General features: G+C 44.8%; 1 protein-coding gene across 1 annotated transcript in view; it reads left to right on the forward strand.

Moving 5' to 3' along the window:
- The window catches only part of fars2 (phenylalanyl-tRNA synthetase 2, mitochondrial), a 363,050-nt gene that overhangs the window by 223,328 nt on the left and 118,638 nt on the right, over positions 1-21,084 (forward strand). The window contains exon 7 of the mRNA XM_055653812.1: positions 2,169-2,329. Coding sequence (XP_055509787.1) covers positions 2,169-2,329 — 161 coding nt within the window. The remainder of the gene's footprint in view (positions 1-2,168; positions 2,330-21,084) is intronic.

The following is a 21,084-nucleotide window of genomic DNA, read 5'->3' on the forward strand; positions in this document are numbered from 1 at the left end:
TTTCCCCTTAGTCCCACCTGCCTGCACTCGTACCATAACCCTCCATTCCCTTCTCATCCATATGCCTATCCAATTTATTTTTAAATGATACCAATGAACCTGCCTCCACCACTTCCACTGGGAGCTCATTCCACACCGCCACCACTCTCTGCGTAAAGAAGTTCCCCCTCATATTACCCCTAAACTTCTGTCCCTTAATTCTGAAGTCATGTCCTCTTGTTTGAATCTTCCCTATTCTCAAAGGGAAAAGCTTGTCCACATCAACTCGGTCTATCCCTCTCATCATTTTAAAGACCTCTATCAGGTCCCCCCTTAACCTTCTGCGCTCCAGAGAATAAAGACCTAACTTATTCAACCTATCTCTGTAACTTAGTTGTTGAAACCCAGGCAACATTCTAGTAAATCTCCTCTGTACTCTCTCTATTTTGTTGACATCCTTCCTATAATTTGGCGACCAAAATTGTACACCATACTCCAGATTTGGTCTCACCAATGCCTTGTACAATTTTAACATTACATCCCAGCTTCTATACTCAATGCTCTGATTTATAAAGGCTAGCATACCAAAAGCTTTCTTTACCACCCTATCTATATGAGATTCCCCCTTCAAGGAACTATGCACGGTTATACCCAGATCCCTCTGTTCAACTGTATTCTTCAATTCCCTACCATTTACCATGTACTTCAATTCCCTACCATTTACCATGTACTGATCTATCATGACTGATCTATCTTTCCCTCTCGACCCCATTCTCCTTCCTTTCCCCGTAACCCCTGACTCCCCCCCGTAACCCCTGACACCCCATAACCCCTGACACCCCATAACCCCTGAACCCCCATAACCCCAGAGTTCAATGCGCTGGGGTAGGGGATCAGATGAGGTGGGTTTAAATGGAAAGAGGGTGGTGGGTATATAGAACAAACTGCCAGAGAAGGTAGTTGAGGCAGGTACTATAAGACACTTGGACAGGTACATAGATAGGATACGTTTAGAGGTCCAAACGTGAGCAAACGGGATTAGCTTAGATGGGCCATGTTGGCTAGCCCCGTAGAGTCATTCAACACAGAAATGATTTGAATGAGAACATACAGGGCAGAATTAGCAAGTTTACTCGAATACAAAAGTTTTGCAGATAATGAAGATGGTTGTGAACGATTACAGCAGGATCTGGATCGATTGGCCAGGTGGGCGGAGGAATGGTTGATGGAATTTAATACAGCGAAGTGTGAGATGTTGCATTTCTGGACGTCGAACAAGGGCAGGACCTACACAGTGAATGGTCGGCCTCTGGGTAGTGTTGTAGAGCAGAGGGATCTAGGAGTACAGGTGCATGGTTCCTTGAAGGTCGAGTCGCAGGTAGATAAGTTGGACAACAAGGCTTTTAGCACTTTGGCCTTCGTCAGTCAGAGTATTGAGTATAGAAGTTGGGAGGTCATGTTGCAGTTGTATAAGACGTTGGTGAGACCGCATTTAGAAGATTGTGTTCAGTCTGGGCACCGTGTTAAAAGAAAGATATTGTTACTCTTGAAAGCGTTCAGAAAAGATTTACAAGGATGTTACCAGAACTAGAGTGTGTGAGCTATAGGGAGAGGTTGAGTAGGATGGGTCTCTATTTCAAGGAGCGCAGGAGGATGAGGAGAGATCTTATAGAGGTGTAGAAAATCATGCGAGGAATAGATTGGGTGGATGCACAGAGTCTCTTGCCCAGAGTAGAGGAATCGAGGACCAGAGGACATAGTAAGTAAGTCAATTTTATTTACATAGCGCGTTTAAATCAACTTGCGTTGAAACCAAAGTGCTTTACATTGAAGAGATAATTAAGTTTCCGTACATCCATAGAAAAATTAATAAAAAGTAAAATGACACAACACATTATAGAATTTAACATGAACGTCGCCCACAAAAGAATCAAAATTTTCCATTGCGGGAAAGGCATCAGAAAGTTAAGTCCTCTTCCTCTGTGATCACCCGAGGTCGGGGCCTATTTGTGGGCTCCGCAGCCAGTCCGATGTTCTCAGTCCCTCTTGCCGGAAAGATGAAACTCCGGCGTCGGGTGAACACTCCTCAGTGGCTTGGAATGTCTGGAGCGGCCGGTGAGATTCAAGATGAGGGGGAAAAGATTGAATAGGAATTCACTGTAAGGCCTTTTATTGCTTTCTGCTTTCAGCTGGTGCCCAGGACCGGGTGGGATATGCCTTTGGCCTGGGCCTTGAACGACTGGCGATGATTCTGTACGGAATACCAGACATCCGCTTGTTCTGGAGTGAGGACGAACGATTCTACAGACAGTTCCAGGTTACTCACATTGACCAGAAAGTCACATTTCAGGTAAAAAAAAATGCAATTTTTAATTTCTACACATGCATTGACACCTGGACAGCTGCATGGATAGGAAAGGTTTAGAGGCAGATATAGACCAAATGCAGTCATATTGGTAAGAAGGAACTGCAGATGCTGGTTTACACTGCAGATAGACACAAAATGCCGGTGTAACTCAGCGGTACAGGCTGAATCTCTGGAGAGAAGGATTGGGTGACGTTTTGGGTCGAGACCCTTCTTTGGACTGAGAGTGAGAGGAGAGAGGGAGACAGAGATACGGAAAGGTCAGCCTCCTGTGATCTCCTGGTTGCCAAACACCTTACACCCCCCCCCACACTGACCTTTCTACCCTGGGCCTCCTCTTCTGTCAGAGTGAGGCCTAATGCAAATTAAATTTTGTATGCCTCGTTGTCACCTTCCCCTAGCTAACAATGATCCGTTCTATAATAATATAATAATAATATAATAATAATATTTTATTGTCATTGCACATAGGTGCAACGAGATTTGGTATGCGGCTTCCATCCGATAGTCATAACTTAAACTACTAATAAAATTTAGATACCCCGAGAAACATGATTTATAAAAAAAAAGAACAGTAAAAGTAAAACCGTCTAAAGTGCAAATATGTCTGTGCCAGGTCTATGTGCATGAATACAGTTCATGAGGGTGGGGGGGCACCCAGCAGGACCGGTTCAGAGCAGCGATAACTCTGGGGATGAAGCTGTTCCTGAGTCTGGAGGTGCGGGTGTAGAAGGCCTTGTAACGTCTGCCGGAAGGTAGGATTTCGAACAGACTCTTGCAAGGGAGTGAGGAGTCTTTGTGGATGCTTCTACATTTTCCTTGAACTTCGTCCCCTTTGATCTTTCATTTTCACACCTTACCCTTCCATATCTCTGTCTCCCTCTCCCCTGACTCAATCTGAAGAAGGGTCTCGACCCGAAACGTCACCCGTTCCTTCTCTCCTGAGATGCAGGCACGTGGGGCTTAAATGGGGCATCTTGGTCGGCATGGACGAGTTGGGCCAAAGGGCCTTTTTCAGTGCTCCGTGTCTCTATGACTGGTCTAAATATCAGCCTAATAATCTCCCTCCTCCAACAATCCCCTTGTGCTGCTTTACGCTTTGATTGTCTTGGTGTTGCTACGGTGAAGAGGCAAGCGTGTTTTATGGTTATATGTCCCGAAAAGAGGTGAATTAAATTCTTACTTGCAGCAGCACAACAGATACGGTATGTAAACAGAGTACTCTGCAAAAAACCCCATAATTAAAAAAAGTCCGGTATATAAAAACAGACAAACAAGTAATGGGCGGCACAGGTGGGCGGAGCTTGTACGTTCTCCCCGTGACCGCGTGGGTTTTATCCGAGATCTTCAGTTTCCTTCCACACTCCAAAGACGTACAGATTTGTAGGCTAACTGGCTTCGGTATAACCGTAAATAGCCCCTAGTTTACTTCTTTCGTGCCCATCCTCCATGTTACAAATGTTGACATCGCCTTTTCCCAACTTGACACCGTTTGATAATAATCTGCCTTCCTGTTTTTGCTACCAAAGTGGACGTCATTATCCACATTAAACTGCATCTGCATGCATCTGCCCACTCACCCAACTTGTCCAAGTCACCCTGCATTCTAATAGCATCCTCCTCACACTGCCACCCAGCTTTGTGTCATCTGCAAATTTGCTAATACTTTGAATTCCTTCATCTAAATCATTGATGTATATTGTAAATAGCTGTGGTCCCAGCACCGAGCCTTGTGGCACCCCCACTAGTCACTGCCTGCCATTCTGAAAGGGACCTGTTAATCCCTACTCTTTGTTTCCAGAGTATAACACATATAATAACCATATAACAATTACAGCACGGAAACAGGCCATCTCGGCCCTACAAGTCCATGCCGAACAAATTTTTTTCCCCTTAGTCCCACCTGCCTGCACTCGTACCATAACCCTCCATTCCCTTCTCATCCATATGCCTATCCAATTTATTTTTAAATGATACCAATGAACCTGCCTCCACCACTTCCACTGGGAGCTCATTCCACGCCGCCACCACTCTCTGCGTAAAGAAGTTCCCCCTCATATTACCCCTAAACTTCTGTCCCTTAATTCTGAAGTCATGTCCTCTTGTTTGAATCTTCCCTATTCTCAAAGGGAAAAGCTTGTCCACATCAACTCTGTCTATCCCTCTCATCATTTTAAAGACCTCTATCAGGTCCCCCCTTAACCTTCTGCGCTCCAGAGAATAAAGACCTAACTTATTCAACCTATCTCTGTAACTTAGTTGTTGAAACCCAGGCAACATTCTAGTAAATCTCCTCTGTACTCTCTCTATTTTGTTGACATCCTTCCTATAATTTGGCGACCAAAATTGTACCCCATACTCCAGATTTGGTCTCACCAATGTCTTGTACAATTTTAACATTACATCCCAGCTTCTATACTCAATGCTCTGATTTATAAAGGCTAGCATACCAAAAGCTTTCTTTACCACCCTATCTATATGAGATTCCACCTTCAAGGAACTATGCACGGTTATACCCAGATCCCTCTGTTCAACTGTATTCTTCAATTCCCTACCATTTACCATGTACGTCCTATTTTGATTTGTCCTGCCAAGGTGTAGCACCTCACATTTATCAGCATTAAACTCCATCTGCCATCTTTCAGCCCATTTTTCCAAATGGCCTAAATCACTCTGTAGACTTTGGAAATCCTCTTCATTATCCACAACACCCCCTATCTTGGTATCATCTGCATACTTACTAATCCAATTTACCACACCTTCATCCAGATCATTGATGTACATGACAAACAACAAAGGACCCAACACAGATCCCTGAGGCACCCCACTAGTCACCTGCCTCCAACCCGATAAACAGCCATCCACCATTACCCTCTGGCTTCTCCCATTCAGCCACTGTTGAATCCATCTTGCTATTCCTGCATTTATACCCAACAGTTGAACCTTCTTAACCAACCTTCCATGAGGAACCTTGTCAAAGGCCTTACTATAGTCCATATAGACAACATCCACTGCTTTACCCTCGTCAATTTCCCTAGTAACCTCTTCAAAAAATTCAAGAAGATTAGTCAAACATGACCTTCCAGGCACAAATCCATGTTGACTGTTCCTAATCAGACCCTGTTTATCTAGATGCTTATATATATTGTCTCTAAGTATCTTTTCCATTAATTTGCCCACCACTGAAGTCAAACTAACAGGTCTATAATTGCTAGGTTTACTCTTAGAACCCTTTTTAAACAATGGAACAACATGCGCAGTACGCCAATCCTCGGGGACTATTCCCGTTTCTAATGACATTTGAAATATTTCTGTCATAGCCCCGGCTATTTCTACACTAACTTCCCTCAATATCCTAGGGAATATCCTGTCAGGACCTGGAGACTTATCCACTTTTATATTTTTCAAAAGTGTCAGTACTTCTTTTACTTTGAACCTCATAGTATCCATAGCTCCTCTACTAGTTTCCCTTACCTCACATAATTCAATATCCTTCTCCTTGGTGAATACCGAAGAAAAAAAATTGTTCAATATCTCCCCCATCTCTTTTGGCTCTGCAGATAGCTGTCCACTCTGTCTCTCCAATGGACCAATTTTATCCCTCGTTATCCTTTTGCTATTAATATAGCTGTAGAAACCCTTTGGATTGACTTTCACCTTACTTGCCAAAGCAACCTCATATCTTCTTTTAGCTTTTCTAATTTCTTTCTTAAGATTCTTTTTACATTCCTTATACTCCTCAAGCACCTCATTTACTTCATGCTGCCTATAATTATTGTAGATCTCCCTCTTTTTCCGAACAAGATGTCCAATTTCCCTTGAAAACCAGGGCTCCTTCCAATTTTTACTGTTTCCTTTCAACCGAACAGGAACATAAAGATTCTGTACTCTTAAAATTTCCCCTTTAAATGTCCTCCATTTCTCTTCTACATCTTTCCCATAAAACAAAATGTCCCAGTTCACTCCTTTTAAATCATCTCGCATCGCATCAAAGTTAGCCTTTCTCCAATCAAAAATCTCAACCCTAGGTCCAGTTCTGACCCTCTCCATAATTATCTTGAAACTAATGGCATTGTGATCACTGGACCCGAAGTGCTCCCCAACGCATATCTCCGCCACCTGTCCCATCTCATTTCCTAACAGGAGGTCCAGCACTGCCCCTCCTCTAGTAGGTACCTCTATGTATTGCTGCAAAAAACTATCCTGCACACATTTTACAAACTCCAACCCATCCAGCCCATTTACAGAATGTGTTTCCCAGTCTATGTGTGGAAAGTTGAAATCTCCCACAATCACTACCTTGTGCTTACTACTAATATCTGCTATCTCCTTACATATTTGCTCTTCCAATTCTCGTTCCCCGTTTGGCGGTCTATAATACACCCCTATAAGAGTTGCTACACCTTTCCCACTTCTCAATTCCACCCAAATAGCCTCCCTAGATGAGCCCTCCAATCTATCTTGCCAAAGCACTGCTGTAATATCTTCCCTGACTAGCAATGCAACACCTCCACCTCTTGCCCCTCCAATTCTATCACACCTGAAGCAGCGAAATCCTGGAATATTTAGTTTCCAATCACAGCCCTCCTGCAACCACATTTCACTGATCGCCACAACATCATACTTCCAGGTGTCTATCCAGACTCTAAGCTCATCAACCTTTCTTACAATGCTCCTAGCATTAAAATATGCACATTTAAGAAAACCCCCGTCTCTTATTCTCTGTTTATTTCCTTTTTTTTCTTTCTCCTCTTGTGCCCGAGTGCTTCCCTTTTCTGCTTCCTGCCTCCCATTCTGTCTACTACCTTTCGCTATTTGAGTCCCTCGCCCCAACCATTCTAGTTTAAAGTCTCCCCAGCTGCCTTTGCAAATTTCCCCGCTAGGATATTGGTCCCCCTCGGGTTCAAGTGCAACCCATCCTTTCTGTACAGGTCCCACCTTCCCCAAAAGAAGTCCCAATGATCCAGGAACTTGAATCCCTGCCCTCTGCACCAGTCTTTCAGCCACGCATTTATCCTCCACCTCGCTCCATTCCTACTCTCACTGTCGCGTGGCACAGGCAGTAATCCTGATATGGTTACCTTTTTGGTCCTTTTTCTTAATGTATGATTGACTCCAGCATCTTCCCCACCACCGATGTCAGGCTAACTGATCTATAATTCCCTGTTTTCTCTCTCACGCCTTTCTTAAAAAGTAGGATAACATTAGCCACCCTCCAATCCACAGGAACTGATCCTGAATCTATAGAACATTGGAAAATGATCACCAATGCGTCCACGATTTCTAGAGCCACTTCCTTAAGTACCCTGGGATGCAGACCATCAGGCCCTGGGGATTTATCAGTATTCAGTCCCATCAGTGTACCCAACACCATTTCCTGCCTAATGTGGATTTCCTTCAGTTCCTCCCCAGATCACCCCAGATCCTCTGTCCACTACTATATCAGGAAGATTGGTTGTGTCCTCCCTAGTGAAGACAGATCCAAAGTACCTGTTCAACTCCTCTGCTATTTCCTTGTTCCTCATAATAAATTCACCGTTTTCAGTCTTCAAGGGTCCAATTTTGGTCTTAACTAATTTTTTCCTCTTCACATACCTAAAGAAGCTTTTACTATCCTCCTTTATATTCTTGGCTAGCTTACCTTCGTACCTCATCTTTTCTCCCCGTATTGCCTTTTTGGTTATCTTCTGGTGTTCTTTAAACATTACCCAATCCTCTTGCTTCCCGCTCATCTTTGCCACATTGTCCTTCTCTTTTATTTTTATACTGTCCCTGACGTCCCTTGTCAGCCACGGTTGCCCCTTACTCCCCTTGGAATCTTTCTTCCTCTTTGGAATGAACTGATCCTGCACCTTCTGTATTATTCCCAGAAATACCTGCCATTGTTGTTCCACTGTCATCCCTGCTAGTGTATCTTTCCAGTCAACTTTGGCCAGCTCCTCCCTCATGGCCCCATAGTCCCCTTTATTCAACTGTAACACTGAGACCCCCGATCTACCCTTCTCCTTCTCCAATTGTAGATTAAACCTGACCATATTATGGTCACTGCCTCCTAATGGCGCATTAACCTCAAGTTCCTTTATCAAATCCGGTTTGTTACATTACACTAAATCCAGAATTGCCTTCTCCCTGGTAGGCTCCAATACAAGCTGCTCTAAGAATCCATCACGGAGGCACTCCACAAACTCCCTTTCTTGGGGTCCAGTACCAACCTGATTTTCTCAGTCTACCTGCATGTTGAAATCTCATAAAACAACCGTAGCATTACCTTTGCTACATGCCAATTTTAACTCCTGATTCAACGCACCCTATATCCAGGCTACTGTTTGGGGGCCTGTAGATTAGTCCCATTAGGGTCTTTTTACCCTTACAATTCCTCAGTTCTATCCATACTGACTCCACATCTCCTGTTTCAATGTCACCCCTCGCAAGGGACTGAATTTCATTCCTCACCAACAGAGCTACCCCACCCCCTCTGCCCACCTGTCTGTCTATTCGATAGGAGGTATACCCTTGAATATTCAGTTCCCATCCCTGGCCCTCTTGCAGCCATGTCTCTGTAATTCCCACAACATCAAACTCACCAGTCTCTAGATTCAGATTCAGATTCAGATTCAGATTCTAACTGAGCCTCAAGCTCTTCCACTTTAATACATACTTCACGCATTCATACACAACACTTTAACTTCGGTATTCACCTCCCCTCTCACTCCGGTCACTATTGGCCCTGACCTTACTCTCTTATCCCTTCTCAAACTTTCTTTCCCATTAATTCGGGAGTCTTTTGTAACTTTTCCTATACTCACTTCCCCATTAACTCTATCTTTATACTCCCAATTTGTCAACCCACCACCCCCCCCTCCCCCGCTATTTAGTTTAAACCCACATGTGTACACGGGTCCACGCCAACCATTGATCGATTGTTCACACGACTCTATTATCCCACTTTCTTATCCACTCCCTACACATGAGGGGCAATTTACCGAGGGCCAATTAGCCTACAAACCCACACGTCTTCTTGGATGATGGTGGAGGGTTAATTTTCAGACTGGAGGCCTGTGACTAATGGAGTTGCCTCAGGGCTCGATGCCGGGTCCATTGCTGTCGGTGACTTATATCAGCGATTTTTGGATGAGGACGTACAAGGCATGATTGGAAAGTTTGCAGATGACACTAAAATAGGCGACGTCGTAGACAGCGAAGCTGATTATTAAGGATGTTGCAGGATTGTCATCAGCTGGGCAAGTGGGCTGAGGAATAGCAAATGCAGCTGATCATGTTCATGGCACTTCCAGCAAAGACTGAAAGGCAATTCATCATTCTGATCCCGGCCCATACCCATCGGATATATTCATTGACTGCAGAGTGTGACTGCAGTGATGCATCCCAAGGGATTTCTCTCGCTAACCTACGGATAGGACCTTAAATTCACCGACACACTAAACGTCAATTCTGTAGCTCCGTAATGAAGAAAATTAGTACAGCAACGTGTCAGTTCAATACTACCACGGTGGGTTCCCAGCTGGAATGTCACTTACCAGATTGAAAGCTATAGAGTAAAATATCTCTTCACAGTGTGAGACAGAGGAAGAGAGACAGAGACAGACAGAGACAAAGACGGAGACAGAGGGGGGGGAGACAGAGAGAAGAGTGAGAGAGAGAGAAAGAGACAGAGAAAGAGACAGAGAAAGACTAACAGAGAGATAGAGAGACAGACAGAGATAGCGATATATAGAAAATAGGTGCCGGCCATTCGGCCCTTCGAGCCTGCACCGCCATTCAATATGATCATGGCTGATCATCCAGCTCAGTATCATGTACCTGCCTTCTCTCCATACCCCCTGATCCCTTTAGCCACAAGGGCCACATCTAACTCCCTCTTAAATGTAGCCAATGAACTGGCCTCAACTACTGTGGCAGAGAGTTCCACAGATTCACCACTCTCTGTGGAAACTATATATATATACAGAGAGAGAGGGAGAGACACAGAGAGAGAAACAGACAGACGGACAGAGAGGGTGAGAGAATCTCCTAAATTCTAGAGACAGAGAGAGAGAGAGAGAGAGAGAGAGAGAGAGAGAGAGACTGAGAGAGAGAGAGACTGTGTGTGTGTGTGTGTGTATATATAGCGAGAGAGATATATGTGTGTGTGTGTGTGTGTGTGTGTGTCCCACCCCCACTCCCACACCCACTCTGTGTCTCTGTGTGGGGGAGAGAGACAGAGAGAGAGAGAGAGAGAGAGAGAGAGAGAGAGAGAGAGAGAGAGAGAGAGAGAGAGAGAGAGAGAGAGAGAGAGAGGGAGAGAGAGAGAGCATCACAGTTCCCTAGGTCAAGTTTGTTCATTCCCTTCTTGTGTCTGGCTGCCATTCAACTCACAATCGAAGCAGCTTGCTGTAAGCTTTGCAAGTCTTCAAGAGCTGTAGAGAGCTATTCCTCCACGCTAGTGGTGGCCACCACATCAGGGCGGCACGGTGGCTCAGCGGTAGAGTTGCTGCCTCACAGCGCCAGAGAACCAGGTTCAATCCTGACTACGGGCGCTGTCTGTACGGAGTTTGCACGTTCTCCCCGTGACTGCGTGGGTTTCCACCGGGTGCTGTGGTTTCCTCCCACACTCCAAAGACGTGCAGGCTTGTAGGTTAATTGGCTTTGGTAAAAATTGTAAATTGTCCCTAGTGTGTAGGATAGTGTTAGTGTACGGGGATCGCTGGTCGGCGCGGACTTAGTGGGCTGAAGGGCCTGTTTCCGCGCTCTAACTCTAAACCAAAACTGAACCACACTAGTTCTACGCTACCCTCTGGAAAGGTTGCCCATGAGTTTCTGCTTAAATTCTTCCCCTCTCAAGTTGAATGGAAAGATACCCTAGCAGGGATAACAGTGGAAGAACAATGGCAGGTATTTCTGGGAATAATACAGAAGGGGCAGGATCAGTTCATTCCCAGGAGAAAGAAATATTCCAAGGGGAATAAGGGGAGACCGTGGCTGACAAGGGACGTCAGGGACAGTATAAAAATAAAAGAGAAGAAGTACAACATAGCAAAGATGAGCGGGAAGCAAGAGGATTGGGTATCTTTTAAAGGGCAACAGAAGATAACCAAAAAGGCAATACTGGGAGAAAAAATGAGGTACGAAGGTAAGCTAGCCAAGAATATAAAGGAGGATAATAAAAGCTTCTTTAGGTATGTGAAGAAGAAAAAATTAGTTTAGACCAAAGTTTAGACCGGACTGAAAAAGGTGAATTTATTATGGGGAATAAGGAAATGGCAGATGATTTGAACAGGTACTTTGGATCCGTCTTCACTAAGGAAGACACAAACAATCTCCCTGATGTACTAGTGGCCAGAGGATCTGGGGTGACGGAGGAACTGAAGGAAATTCACATTAGGCAGGAAATGGTGCTGGGTAGACTGATGGGACTGAAGACTGATAAATCCCCAGAGCCTGATGGTCTGCATCCCAGGGTACTTGAGGAACGGAGATGAGGAAATACTTTTTCTCACAGAGAGTTGTCAGTCTGTGGAATTCTCTGCCTCAGAGGGCAGTGGAGGTCGGTTCTCTGGATGCTTTCAAGAGAGAGTTAGATAGAGCTCTTAAAGATAGTGGAGTCAGGGGCTATGGGGAGAAGGCAAGAACGGGGTACTGATTGGGGATGATCAGCCATTGAATGGCTGAGCTGGTTCGAAGAGCCGAATAGCCTGCTCCCGCATCTATTGTCTCTTGTCTATTGTCTATTCCAAGACCCTCTGACCAAAGAGATTCCTCCACATCTCCTTTCTAAAAGTACGCCCTTATATTCTGAGGCTGTGCCCTCTGCTCCTAGACTCTCCCACTAGTGGAAACATCCTCTCCACATTCACTCTATCATGGCCTTTCACTATTCGGTAAGTTTCAATGAGGTCCCCAACCTCATCCTTCTAAACTCCAACGAGTACAGGCCCTGCGTGGTCAAACGCTCATCGTACGTTAACCCAGATAGTACTGGGACAATTCTCGTAAACCTCCTCTGGACCCTCTCCAATGCCAGCACATCCGTCCTCAGATATGGGGCCCAAAGCTGCTCATAATACTCCAAATAAGACTCTTATAATTATACACTTGTAATGAACCTGTGGAAAACTGATTATTCGTGTTGGGCAAACATATGATTCAGTATTCCTGGATACATTGTAAACTAGAGTACAGCGATCTGTCTCTTTTGTACATTGTCATATATGCAGCTGGAATAGGAAATTGGATTTACAGATCTCGCATGAAGTGCAAGCGATGCTTCTTTTGAAAATTATGAAAAGCTGCTGAGAAACAATGCAGCCGGAGGATTAATTAAATACATTTTGCAGATGTGGGCGTTCGGCATATTTGCTTCATTGCCACTGACCTTTGATCCTTGTCGGAAATTAATTTGTTTTCACAATTTGAAATTGTTAACTGATGATAAAATCTGATGTCATTGCTAAAAACGAATGTAGAAGTTGAATTTAGTTTATCATTGCCACGTGGACCAAGGTGATTACAAACAAGCTGTCCACAGTGTACAGATACACGATCAATGGAATAATGCTTAGTGCAAGATAGTCCAGATAGTCTTCTCCTCGTCTTGCGAATGAAACATAAACCAACGGAATAGTTAGATGTCAAGCCGGGTGTTGAGCAGCCAGGTTGTTGTCTCTGCGTTAATGTCTGCCAGGCCCTGAGCGCCATTTGGTGGGTGGTAGAGCGGGCACCCAGAGATGACATGGTTGGCTGTCTGTTGTTCCGCTCCACATTCACAGGCTGGGCTCTGGCGGAGCCCCCATCGCCACACGCTGGCGTTGAAACGCCCAACTCCAGTACGGAGTCTGTCGAGCTTCACCCGTGCTCCTCTGGCTCCCGCTGTAAGGCACCAACTCTACAGCTGTGCCACAGTTTTGTTGCATGCAAACTCACCAGCGGAAAGACTATACACGATTACAAGCAAGCCATCCACTGTGTACAAACACATGCTAAAGGAGATAGCGTGAACACGTGTATTGCAAGATAAAGTCCGAGCAAAGATAGTCTGACGGTCTCCAATGAGGTAGATAGTGGTTCAGGACTGCTCTTTAGTTGTTGGGATAGGACGTGTTTAGAGGGCTGTGGATCAAACGGAGGCAAACAGGACTACCCCAGTGTGCCAGCTTGGTTGGCATGTACAAGGTGGGCCGAAGGGCCTGTTTTCACGCTGAACCACTCTATGACTCTAATGCTTGAAAATGCAGCCTGCAGTTGTGGACATGCTGGGATAGATTTCCACTGTCATATTATTTGCACTGGATGTCCTCAGAGAATTAATGCAGCATTTGCCTAAATTTTAACACCAGTATCTTTATTAAGCAGTTTATCTAAATTCTCTAATTCTCTAAGGTCTAAATTCTAGAGGTCTATCAAATCATGAGAGGAATAGATCGGGTGGACGCACAGAGTCTCTGGCCCAGCAAAACCTCATTTGTTTAGTTTAGATATACATCGTGGAAACAGGTCCATCGGCCCACCGAGTCCACGCTGACTAGCAGCCACCTGTACGCTGGTTCCATCCTACACACTATGAACAATTCACAGAAGCCAATTGACCAACAACCTTACACGTCTTTGGAATGTGGGAAGGAAATCGGAGCACCCGAAGAATACCCACAAGGTCACAGGGAGATAGGCATAGACTATAGGTGCAGGAGTAGGCCATTCGGCCCCTTTGAGCCAGCACGTCTATTCACTGTAATCATGGCTGATCATCCACAATCAGTACCCCGTTCCTGCCTTTTTCCCATATCCCCTGACTCCGCTGTCTTTTAAGGGCTCCATCCAACTCTCTCTTGAAAGCATACAGAGAATTGGCCTCCACTGCCTTCTGAGCCAGAGAATTCCACAGATTCACAACGCTCTGTGTGAAAACGTATTTTCCTCATCTCCGTCTAAATGGCTTACCCCTTATTCTTAAACTGTGGCCCCTGGTTCTGGACTCCCCAACATCGGGAATATGTTTCCTGCCTCTAGTGTGTCCAAACCCTTAATAATCTTATATGTTTCAATAAGATCCCCTCTCATACTTATAAATTCCAGTGTATACAAAATGTCTCTGAAAAGTCATAATTGTAGCCATTTCTATAGCTTCCTCTGGCAGCTCATTCCAGATACAAACTACTCTCTCAGCGAAAAAGCTGCTCCTGAGGTCCCTCTTAAATCTCTCCCCTTGACCCGACTGCCCCCCAGTTTTTGCATCCAGGATGCTTTTTTTAACGTTGCTGATGCTTTGCATAATATAGTGTGTTTTTGACCAACTGTGGAGAAGTGTGAAGAGGGGAAGGCTGTTTCAGGCAGAGCACATTAAATGGTTAACAGAACTGTCGTTTTTTATTTTTCTGCATGAAATTCCGAGTGGATATTTTCTTTCCTCCGTCAGTCCAAAGGTCTATCTCTTGATCACCTGACAGCTCTCAGTTTTGTCTTGGAGCCTGATCCTTTGACATGCAGGAATGTACTTTGATATTGGCAATTTGAAGATACAATTCCTGTCAGTGCTTGCTAGCAATAAGGGTGTACAATTTTAGCGATCGGTTTTATTGCATACTTCAGATTTTTGCAGTGTTCGGTGACATCTTCCACTTGGAGTGTGCTGTGTGGTTCTGATCATTTCTGCAAAGTCAGCTTCATAATCCACTCGAGGCTACTCCTACACTGAGAAATGGGATCACAAATTAAAAGAAGATGTTCGACACATTGAGTTCATTCATTTCTTCCTGTAGAAAAGCTATTTGAACTGATCCAATTAAACTGTAAAGGACATATACGGGGCAGGTTTTATACACAGAGGGCGGTGGGTGCCTGCAACTTGCTGCCGGGGGCGGGGGGGGCAATTACAATCGTGGTGTTAAAGAGGCTTTTGGATAGGCACATGGATGGAGCAGCGGTAGAGTTGCTGCCTCACAGCGCCAGACCCGGGTTCCATCCTGACTACAGGTGCTGTCTGTACAGAGTGTGTACGTTCTCCCCGTGACCACGTGGGTTTTCGCGGGGTATTATAGAGTCATAGATTAATACAGTGTAGAAACAGGCCCTTCGGTCCAACTCAACCATACCGGCCAACAATGTCCCAGCTACCCTCGTCCCACTTGCCAGCGCTTGGTCCATAACCCTCTAAACCTGTCCTATCCATGTACCTGTCCAACTGTTTCTTAAACGATGAGATAGTCCCAGCCTCAACTACCTCTTCTGGCAGCTTGTTCCATACACCCACCACCCTCTGTGTGTAAACCCCTCGGATTCCCATTCAATCTTTCCCCATCGCCTTGAACCTATGTCCTCTGGTCCTCGATTCCCCTACTCTGGGTAAAAGACTGTGCATCTACCCGATCTATTCCTCTCATGATTTTGTATACTTCTCTACGATCCGGTGCTCCAGTTTCCTCCCACACTCCAAAGACGGGCAGGTTTGTAGGTTAATTGGCTTGGCGTATGTGTAAATTGTCCCTAGTGGATAGTGCTAGTGTACAGGGTGATCATTGGTTGGCGAGGACACGGTGGGCCGAAGGGCCATCAAAAGCCATTAATAGCTATTTAAGGCCACCCGCCCACCATCCATCACCCACCACCCATCATTCGCCCTCCCCACACCCACACAAATTCTGACTGACTACCCTAGCTATCCCTCTCATAATTTTATATACGTCTCTTCAGGCTCCCCTCAATCTTCAATGCTCCAGAGAAAACAATCCATTGTTATTTTTGCACATTTTCCCTCTGTTATACCATCCTTCCTTAATAATTCATAGCAATATTAAATAGAAACATAGAAAATTGGTGCAGGAGGAGGCCATTCGGCCCTTTGAGCCAGCACCGCCACTCATTGTGATCATCGCTGATTTCCACAATCAATAACCCGTGCCTGCCTTCTCCCCACATCCCTTGATTCCACTAGCCCCCTAGAGCTCTATCTAGCTCTCTCTTAAATCCATCCAGTGATTTGGCCTCCACTGCCCTCTGTGGCAGGGAATTCCACAAATTCACGACTCTCTGGGTGAAAATGTTTTTCCTCACCTCAGTCTTAAATGGCCTCCCCTTTATTCTAAGACTGTGGTCCCTGGTTCTGGACTCGCCCAACATTGGGAACATTTTTCCTGCATCTAGCTTGTCCAGTCCTTTTATAATTTTATATGTTTCTATAAGATCAACCCCTCATCCTTCTAAACCGCAGTGAATACAAGCCTAGTCTTTTCATTCTTTCCTCATTTGACAGTCCCGCCATGTCTGGGATCAATCTCGTGAACCTACGCTGCACTGCCTCAATCACAAGGATGTCCTTCCTCAAATTAGGGAGGACATCCTTCTTCATACAAATCTTAAAGATGTTGCTGAAAGAATAATATTCAGAGAAATAAAGCATGAAGATGTAAAATGCACACATTGCTCAGAACATGGAATACAATTTGTTTCAGTCAGTTGTTAATTGATCCAGTGTCATGGGGCATAACGCACTGGGGATTTCAGACTGAATGATATTCTAATACTGTGGCACTTCAGAGGAGTGAATACGATTTTCTTATTCATAGTCTATGCACATAATTTATTCCACAATGAGAATTAGGATGCCCTTCCCTGGAACTGCCTCAGTTAATGCTCTGAAAATTGCATATTTTAAATATATTTTTAATAATTTGTGACAATACTAAACTACGCCCCATCACTCCAGATTACTGTCCGTAAATATAAATGTATTTGAGAATCGGTAGGTTGGGAAACATTAGAAATGGTGAGTGTGACCTTAATACTAGCTGTTAATTGTACATGCTGAGAACTGACAAAACTTCCCCCGTGTTCAAGTCTACCTTCACCAGAAATTAGAAATTTAAATGGGTCTCAAAACTAGCTGCGGAGGTCTTTGCAGCTTGTATACCGTCTATCATGTTGGACTTCAAGCGTTGAAGGCAAGGTATTCAACGTGCTGGGCCAAATCTTAGCAAGTTTCTCCATATAAAGACATGGGAGGAATGAAAAGGATTTCTTCTCTGGCAGTAATAGGGGGAACATTGCTCACTTCATTGCCTGCAACCTTTCCTCCATTGATGTACTGTACACTGCAAGGGCCAGGAAGCGAGCGGGCAAGATTATCTCTGACCCCTCTCACCCTGGCCACAAACTCTTTGAATCACTTCCCTCTGGAAGGCGACTCCAGACTGTCAAAGCTGCCACAGCCAGACATTAAAAACTGTTTTTATCCACGAGTAGTTGCTCTACTCAACAGCCAAAAATCTGTAGCCTCCCTTTGATCTGGTATTTTGTTGGTTCACATGCATGATCAATGGTATTTCATCATTAATGTTTTATTATTATTAATATTTAGTGTTTTCTGAGTCACTCGTAACTGTCACTGTGTGTCAGGTTGTTACCTGTGGGTGGAGCACCAAGGCAAATTCCTTGTATGTGAATACTTGGCCAATAAACTTACTTACCTATTTACTTACTTCACTGACAGCACTGCAGATTATAGTACAAATAATAGAGCAATCAAATTCAATTACCTTTTAATTGCTATATCACATTTATGACGTTAATGTAACCCCTGATTGTGCTGGAGTAAGTCAGCAGGTAAGGCAGCAGCATCTCTGGATAAAAAGGATGGGTGACGTTTCGGGTCGGAACCCTTTTTCAGCCCTTTTCCGCCTTTTTCCCAGGATGGGAATGTCGGTGAGACTTGTTGTTGGGGCCATGTCAAACTTCCTAAGCTTTCCAAGGAAGAAGAGACGTTGGCATGATTTCTTGGTTGTTGATTCAATATGGGTGGCCCAGGCACCCACCATTCCCCTTGCGAATAAAACCTGCTCCGCATATCTCCTTTAGACTAAAGGGGCTGTCCCACTGCGGCGACCTAATTGGCGAGTTTAGAAGAGTTTAGGAGAGTTTGAAAAAGTGTAATGTTGAAGACCTCCTTCGACTATGTAGAAGATCTTCTTCGACCTCCTTCGACGATGTTGAAGACTAGCTACGACTAGCTTTGGGAAAATTGGACACCGAATAGTGGAGAGTGAAGACGACCTCCTTCGACCTCCCTTCGACTACCTTCGACTATCTTCGACTACCCTCGATTACCTACGAATAACATGCCGACCTACCTCGACTAAACCTACGAGTAAAAAAAATCGATTTTTTCCATGGAGACCTTTTTTTACTCGCGGACATTTTTCAGCATGTTGAAAAATACTCCGCGACCTAGCTGAGGCATCGAGTACGCGGGGACTACTCTCGAGCATGAAGGAGAGTTACAAAGACCTCCTAGGACCTCGTGTCGACCATGCTGCAAGTATGAGTCGAGGGCAAACTCTTCTAAACTTGCCAATTAGGTCGCCGCAGTGGGGCAGCCCCTTTAGCTCTCACCTTAAAGCTATGCGCTCTTGCATTAGACATCATGGGTACTTACCTCCCAACCATCGAAAGCATCTACAGGAGTCGCTGCCTCAAAAAGGCAGCCAGCATCATCAGATCAATTTCCCACCTGGGATAAATAAAGTTCTATCGTATCGTATCATAGAGAGACCCACGGCAACCTGGCCACGCTCTCACTTCACACCTTCCATTGGGAAGAAGGTACCAGGAGCCTGAAAACTGTAAGGTCCAGTCAATTCACATTTATTTTTTTATATAGCACATTTAAAAAGCAACTCAAGTTGGCCAAAGTGCTTTACATTTGTTATAAGAATAGTATAAACAAACAAACTACATACATATATGCATATAGCCCTCGCTCAGTGGACGTCAGGAAAGGCTTGGGAGTATAGATACGTTTTTAGTCTTGACTTAAAGGAGTCGATGGAGGGGTCAGTTCTGATGGGAAGGGGGATGCGGTTTCACAGTCTAGGAGCTGCAACCGTAAAGGCTCGATCACCCCTGAGCTTATGCCTAGACCGCGAGATATTCAGCAGGCCCAGGTTCAGGAACAGCTTCTTCCAAACAACCAGCAGGCTCTTGACCACCACAAAACACTAACTAAGCTCGGAACTATAAACTCTCTTAGTTTCATTATGGACTTCAGGGTTTTTGCACTAATATTGGGGTTTCTAATTTGGAGAATTCCACAGATTCACCACCTTCTTGCGAAATAAATTCTTCCTCATCTCCATTCTAAAGGTATGTCCTTTCATTCTGAGGCTGTGCCCTCTGGTCCTAGACTACCCTCACTACCAGAAACATCCTCTCCTCTGTCACTAAGTAAGTCTTTTATTGTTTGGTCGGTTTCAATGAGCTCCCCCCCCCCCCCCCCCCTCCGCCCCCTCACGCTTCTAATCTCCTCTGCCTGTACGTGATCTATGATGGTGTGGAAAAGGTTTCAGGACTGATCTTAGAGGGGAAGAACTTGTCCTTTAAGTCTGGAAGTCCACATTTCAAACTGCTTTATCTTTAATAACACTTGGACCGGTAAGTGAGCAGGAAAGGCTTAGAGGGACATGGGCCAAACGCAGGCAGGTGGCACTAGTGTAGATGGGGTATGTTGGTTGGAGTGGGCAAGTTGAACCCAACGGCCAGTTTCTATGCTGCATGACTTTATGACTACTTTTAGAAAGTAGACGAGAGAAAATGTAATGGCCGGGGTGACGGGCATCCTTGGTGACACCACCAGCGTTACCGATTCAAAGCACTGTGTGGGCGGCACGCTGGCGCAGCGGTAGAGCTGCTGCCTCACAGCGCCAGAAACCCGGGTTCCATCCTGACTGTGGGTGCTGTCTGTACGGAGTTTGTACGTTCTCCCCGTGATCCGCGTGGGTTTTCTCCGGGTGCTCCGGTTTCTTCCCACACTCCAAAGACGCACGGGTTTGCAGCTCAATTTGCTGCTGTCAATTGTAAATTGTCCCGAGTGTGTAGGATATTGCTAGTGTAAAGGGCGATTGCTGGTCTGCGCGGACTAGATGGGCCCTTGTGCCTGTTTCCACGATGTACCTCTAAAGATGCACGTTAGTTTGACTTTGGTGTTGATGCTGATGATGGATGCACAACGGCAGTCTGTCTCGTGCCCAATTTATCTTCTGCTTGACTATGCTGAACCACACCGCCTCGATGTTTGGCTTTGTCATGGTGTCTACGTATCCATCTAACTGAGAGAACATTTATGTCTCTTTAATTGGTTTTATAATATTTGCCTTCCCTTCATCAGTTTGAACTATTACTGATTCTCAACTGTCTGGCAATTATTACCCATACTTCAATCAAGTGTTTAATCAAACATGTATTAATATTTATTCAAGGAGCTTTCTTGGGGTTCTCTTTGTCTTCTGGTTAAGCAGATGGTTTATCACGAGAAACATTCTCCTCATTAAAGATTTAAAATATTACAGAAAGATTTTATGATTATCATCCAGAGTATGACAACACATTCCCTGACGGATTAACGGGCAACAGCGACCATTCGAAAGTAAAAGGCGGAATTACTGCTCTATGCCCAATAAGACAGTTACACTTGGGGAATTCAATTATACTCCAAATAATCCTGTCATAAGTTCATAAGGTCATGTGATGGGAGCAGAATTAGGCCATTCAGCCCTTCAAGTCTACACCGCCATTCAATCATGGCTGATCTATCTCTCCCTCCTAACCCCATTCTCCTGCCCTCCCCATAACCCCAGACACCCGTACTGATCAAGAATCTATCCCATCTTAAAAATACCTATTGACCTGGCCTCCACAGCCGTCAATGGCAATGAATTCTACAGATTCACCACCCTCTGACTAAAGAAATTCCTCTTCAT

The sequence above is a fragment of the Leucoraja erinacea genome, chromosome 2 (assembly GCF_028641065.1).
Source record: "Leucoraja erinacea ecotype New England chromosome 2, Leri_hhj_1, whole genome shotgun sequence".
In the NCBI taxonomy this organism is placed as follows: Eukaryota; Metazoa; Chordata; class Chondrichthyes; order Rajiformes; family Rajidae; genus Leucoraja; species Leucoraja erinaceus.